This window comes from Rissa tridactyla, chromosome 21 (genome assembly GCF_028500815.1).
Source record: "Rissa tridactyla isolate bRisTri1 chromosome 21, bRisTri1.patW.cur.20221130, whole genome shotgun sequence".
Taxonomy (NCBI): domain Eukaryota; kingdom Metazoa; phylum Chordata; class Aves; order Charadriiformes; family Laridae; genus Rissa; species Rissa tridactyla.
The window spans coordinates 1,976,556-1,982,555 of NC_071486.1; the positions used below are offsets into that span (position 1 = coordinate 1,976,556).

The 6,000-nt window shown below is 51.1% G+C and overlaps 1 protein-coding gene across 1 annotated transcript; it reads right to left on the reverse strand.

Annotated features, from left to right (window-relative positions):
* Positions 1 to 4,081: 4,081 nt before the first annotated feature.
* On the reverse strand, positions 4,082 to 5,632 carry KCNA10 (potassium voltage-gated channel subfamily A member 10). The gene has a single exon (XM_054181312.1). It carries the CDS (start codon positions 5,630 to 5,632, stop codon positions 4,082 to 4,084), a length of 1,551 nt encoding a protein of 516 aa, XP_054037287.1.
* Between the last annotated feature and the right edge of the window lie 368 nt (positions 5,633 to 6,000).

Genomic DNA, 6,000 nt, shown 5'->3' on the forward strand with positions numbered 1-6,000 from the left:
GCCTCGCAATGACCGGGCCAATTCCTTCTCTAGTTTTGTTTCATGCCCTTTAAAGTCGCCGTTCCCATTTTGGAAAAGGAAATTACCTCCATCCATATCAAACTCTGTTGAAAATGGAGGCTGCCTCTTCCCTCCCCAGCAGCTGCGGTGAAAGCGCTCGGCAGGCGGCCGGGAGAGACATCCAAGAGTCCCAGCTGCTTCTGCTTTTCTACTGGGCTGAGGGATAAGGGACTATTTGCATTATTTATTGATAAATGAGGTTTCATCATCGGTGGGTCCTGGAGGTTGCTTCCCGGTGGGAACAGGGATGCGGAGGGAGAGATCCAGGCGGGTGGGGTTGGAAATTAATTTTTCTCTCCTCTCACTGCGCAGAAGTTGCCGTCTCTTTGAGCCGGCTAGAAAGAAATATCTGATGTGGGGTGGTGGGAATGTGATTTATCCCCTCCAGCTCCCTGAGCTCACACAGCCCTGGGTCAGAGCCCCAGCGGGTGGGAATCCCTTCTGCCCAAGAGGGACCAAAGCCTGGATTTTGGATAGATGGGGCTTTGCCTCGGCTCCGTCACGGGAATTTTCTCATTGTCATGAGCAACAAGAAATGAGGCCGATGCAGCGGGAGCCATGGCTCCGAGGACCAGCAACCCATGGAACACTGACAGCATGGGCAAGACCCAACAGGAGAACCCAAGGGCTGTAGCTGTGCTCCTGGTGAGCAGGACGGAAGAGGGGACCCGTGTCCTTTTCCCAAGAAGGACCAACAACCCAAATGTCGTGCCAGCAGGCAGCTCCTAAACCCTCCCAGCATGGCTATTCCGCACCTGTGCCAAGAATCCCCGGCAGACGCCGCCCCTCAACAGGCTTCCTCCATGAGAGCATCCCCCGTGGCCAGAGCATCCCTTCCCACATCCACGCTAACGCATGCCATAAAGAAATAAACCACCCCAAAGCTTCCAAGCATGAATTCGAGAGGGGGAAAATACATGTCAGGTCTGCCTACGTCCGGGGAAATGTCTATCCTGGAGTGCCATCTCGTGGCTGCGGTGCCAAAACTGTACTCCTGTACACCGGGGAAGCGCAGAACTATCTGCCTGGTGGCAACAGGATGCTCCGGGGCTTGCTTGGAAATTTCAGCTCGGAGGAGAAGGGAGATGCTTCTACCTGACAAATGTTTCACATGTGGCCACAAGTCCCAACTGGCTCCAAGGATGAAAAGCAGCCAGGACATCTTTTTGATAAAGCAAAGAGGTTTCTTGTCGTCTTTTTAGCTTTTCCTGTGGCAGTACAAAATTTCACGTGGGAATTCAGCCCGCGTGCTAAAGGACATGACAGATTGGCTCATTAAGGCTTGACTCAAGAATAGTACAGATAATAAGAGCCTTTTATGGATTTCATTGAGCTTTGAGCCTGTATTTGGGAAGGTACTAAGCTGCAAATTGTGGGGGAAAATGGGTTTTCTGGCAGGTTTTTATCAAGCACCAGCTGAGCGTTGCCACTGGGTATTCATAGCCTGGTTTTCCTTCTCTTCACTTCAGGATAAATAGGAAATAAGCTAATGTGTCTGGAGAGGTTTAATGCCTGTGACCCTGCCCTCACAGGATAAATCAGGGAATCCCTGTGGACCTGGCCTCCTGCAATGGACGGTGTAAGCCCAAGTGTTGGGAAAATCCTGCGGAGTTTCTCCTCAGCCCCCAGATCCGGAGCCTTCAGGTCTATAATGTCCCACGTCTCGACTCCCACGCACCATTCCCAGCTGGGGACTAGCCCCTGTGGAGCCGCACAAAGCCAAGAATAAAAAGTTGAGTCCAAATAAACGGTATTTTCCGCATGCCAGGCTTTGAAGCATCTATTCCTTTATTTGAGAATGAAGTTTACAAGTTGAATAAGAATCAGGTTGTTCATCTTTCCACTCATCCGTCCGTCCATCCATCCATCCATCCGTCCATCCGTCCGTCCATCCATCCGTCCGTCCCAGCACCGTTTCAGTCCCTGTTTGCTAAGGGAGCAGGAGCAAAGAAGACGTGCTCGTAGCGAGCAGGTTGAATATTTCCCAACCCAAACCTTCACCAGGGCTTCTCGTGGTGCCTTCCCAAGCAATAAACACCGAAAGGGCTTCAGCTTTGACAGGCTGGGAGTGAAGTCTGGGGAGGGGAGCGCTAAAAAAAAAAAAATATAAAAGAACATAAAAAGGTCAAGCTTTCGAGAGGAAAAGGAGAAAGAACCGGCTGTGAAATGAAAATAGTGACGCGGCAGAGCTGCTGGAGAGACTTGAGGGGTGAACGGGGAGGAGCTGGGGGTGCCTCAGGGTGCTGCTCTCCAGCTGTGCCCAGCTCTGCCTCCTCCAGCCAGCCCCGCAGACGGTGAGAACTTGAAGAGGGTGGGAAGGACATTTAAAAAGCCCTCACGGCTCCTCCCCCCGATCTGGGGGATGGTGATCCGGGGGGTTACAAGGGTTGGGGTGAAGAAGGTGGTGGTGCAGGGATGGGAAAAAAACCACGGCGAGCAGGTGAAAAGGGGCATTTGTCCCAGAGGGAAAAACCTGTCCTGAAGGAATTATGCTGGTCATGTCCCAAATCCATCCCCCTGGGGTGCGAAAGACCTCATTGCAGAAAGACAGTCCACAAAAAGACCCCAAAACCCCAAAATAACACACTCACACCCCCCCAGACCAGAGCCAGCACAAGCTCTGCAGCAGAGCTGGCAGGAGGCAGGATTTCTGCCACTGGGAAAAAATCCCAGCATGCCCAAACTCACATTTTCCATCAGACCGGGAATAAAAAATAAATAAAATCCATCTTTCACGGCTCCTTTCTGAATGAAATTGCAGACCAGAGACGCTGGCACATTGCGTAATGATCGTGTCGAACCTTTAGGAGATGAGACATCAAGTATAACAGATGTGGGCTATAAAAGCGGATGTGTAGACGCTGCATGAGAAACTGTGATTTTAATGTAGGCAGAAACATCAGAAAAAAAAAAAAAAAGCCAAGTGAAGCAGTGAAGTTGGAACAAAATGTTTTTGTCGGAAGAAAACCTGCTGGCATTCGAGAGAACGGCAAAATGATCTGTTGCTGGTTTCTCCCATCAGAAGTGCCGATGGAAATTTGCATGGTTTAGAAAAACCAGAAGTGCCTTTTTTTTTTCCAACCAAGCTGTCGGGGAAACACCAGCCCTCGTTAATCTGTGCCCCATTTGCAGCAACGTAAGTGACAATAAAAGCTACAAGGTCACGGTGGCTCGTCCCCGAAGGCATTTGCACACCAGATAACCCCTGAGTCGAGCATTTGTTGCCGGAGAACTCCCCGTCCCTCTCTCAGAGCTCAGTTTTCCATCAGAAATCCCGGTGGGTGTGGAGCCAAGGTGCCCTGGACCTTCCTTGGTGGCCGTTCCACCGTGACCGGTCACCATCCTTCTCCTTCTTAGCCCCCCACCCAGTGGCTTGGTCCCATCCGTCACTGCCCACCCTGCTGTGCCAATTAATCAGGCAGGCAGCCAAGGAGAACTCAATCAGCTGAAAATATACATATTAATTATTCCCCCCCCCTTTTTTTTTTTACCCCCCCCCCCAGCTTATTTTTCAGCCAGAGCAATCCCCAGGTCTGGGAATTGGGCAGAACCCCAGATCCTGAGCGGTGGTGGGTGGGGAGGAACTATTTAAAATGGATTAAGAAAAGCGGGGAGCTGGACTCACCTTCGTCCCTGGACAGCTGGGTGCCACCGAGCAAAAGCGTTTCATGTCATTTTGCCCTTTTTTTCCCCCCTCCGGAAAATGGGGGAAATCTCTGTGTATGGGAAACTCTGCTCTGACGCCACGGACAGAGAAGCGAAATGTCAAGCAGCTGAGCATCAAATAATAAAAAACAGACTGATGGGCAGGGAAGAGAGATAAGAAAGATGGTATTTATTTGAATAGCCACAGGAAACCAGAGATTGAAAAATGTCTAGAAAAAAAAACCAAAACAACAAAACCAAAAAAAGCAGCAGCACATTTGGTTTAAAAAAAAAAAAAGTCATAACGTGCAGATGTTTTGTACCTTTTCCAGCCAATCCCACCTGACAGGGCCTAGTCCCGTCATGGCCTCGACCATCATTTTTTGGCCTTGTCTCGAGGGTAACCCCCATTGGTCTTATTGAGCGACTCCATGCTGCCGGTTCCCGTCACCACGCTGGTGAGTATCCGCTCCACCTCCCCGGGCAGAATTTGCTTCTCTTCGTTCTCCGTCTCCCTGTGGTAGAAATAGTTGAAGTTCGAGACGATGACGGGGACGGGCAGTGCAATGGTCAATACCCCTGCAATGGCGCACAGAGTCCCCACGATCTTCCCACCCAAGGTGGTGGGACACATGTCTCCATAGCCAACGGTTGTCATTGTGACCACGGCCCACCAGAAGCCATCGGGGATGCTGGAGAAATGGGACTGCGGCTCATCCACTTCTGCGAAGTAGACGGCACTGGAGAAGAGGATGACACCAATGAAGAGGAAGAAGATAAGCAAGCCCAGCTCCCGCATGCTGGCCTTGAGGGTCTGCCCCAGGATCTGTAGCCCCTTGGAGTGCCGGGAGAGCTTGAAGATGCGGAAGACCCTGACCAGCCGGATGATCCGCAGGATGGCCAAGGACATGTTCTGCTGCCCGTTGAGTTCGCTCTGCTGGATCAGCTCAGTGGTGAGCGTCACGAAGTAGGGGATGATGGACACAATGTCGATAATGTTCATGATGTTCCTGAAGAACTCGGTCTTGCTGGGGCACACGATGAACCGGACAAACAGCTCGAAGGAGAACCAGATGATGCAGGCAGTCTCTATGACGAAGAAAGGGTCTGTGAAGGTGCTGTGGGCCAGCAAGGTTTCTGTCAGATTCTTAGAAAGCTCCTGGGTGGACTTAAACTCCCTTTCCTCCCTGAACTCCGGCAAAGTCTCCATGCAGAAGATGATGATGGAGATGACAATGACCAGGACGGAGACCAAAGCTACACCCCTGGCTGCACTGGAGCTTTCGGGGTACTCGAAGAGCAGCCAGAATTGCCTATGAAAGTCATTGGTTGGCAAGAGGGTCTCAGGGTCCTTAATGAACCCTTCATCCTCCCTGAACTGGTCCATGGCTTCATCACCCAGCTCATAGAAGGTGATTTCATCAGCAAAGACGTCGATGGGGACGTTGGCCGGACGCCGTATTTTCCCACCAGACTGGTAGTAGTACAGGATCCCATCAAAACTGGGCCTGTTCCTATCAAAGAAATATTCATTCCTCATGGAGTCGAAGTAACGCATCCTCTTTTCTGGGTCCCCAAGCAAGGTCTCGGGGAACTGGTTGAGGGTCTTGAGCCGCGTCTCAAACCTCAGCCCAGCGATGTTGATGATGACTCGTTGATCCCCCTCATCCATGCCCACCCTCTCCCCCACCAGGTGCTCGCTGAACTCGGCAGAGAACCTGGAGAAAATGGTCTCATTGTTGGCGTTTTCGCTGTTGATGAGGATTCTCAAGTTGGAGAGGAGGTTGGCGCAGCTGGGATGGCCTTTCCGCGACTGGCCGGCGGGGCTGAGGTCGTTTGAATAACAGGGATCCTCCACGATCTGATCAGCGTTGTCAAAACTGACTAGTGCCACCTCCATCTCCTTCCAACTGGACACGTCCATCATACACTAATCAGATTAACAGCATAAATCCCCAGGTCGGATGCCGGCAGCTTGCGTCTTTCCCACGCTATGAGGATCTGCAAGTGAACGGAGAGGGAGACAGAGCTGAATTGTGCATGTGTATCGCTTGGCTCGACTGAAAAGAATAAAAGAAATCTGAGGTCAGAAAACCGTGTGTTTTTTCTAATGGAAACATTAATTTCATTGACTGGCAAAAGCCTTATACTTCCAGAAAGTCATTCATCTCTGGATCCTGCAAGCCCTTTTGGCATGGTTTCATTACAGTCGTTAAACCTCCCAATACCATTCGCAGCACCCAAGGATAAAAGGTCAGGCAGAAGCAGAGGATGGGGCTGAACCCAGGTGTCCCA

Coding starts and splice junctions, on each gene's coding strand:
- KCNA10 (XM_054181312.1), bottom strand. CDS start 5,632: ATGATGGACGTGTCCAGTTGGAAGGAGATGGAGGTGGCACTAGTCAGT.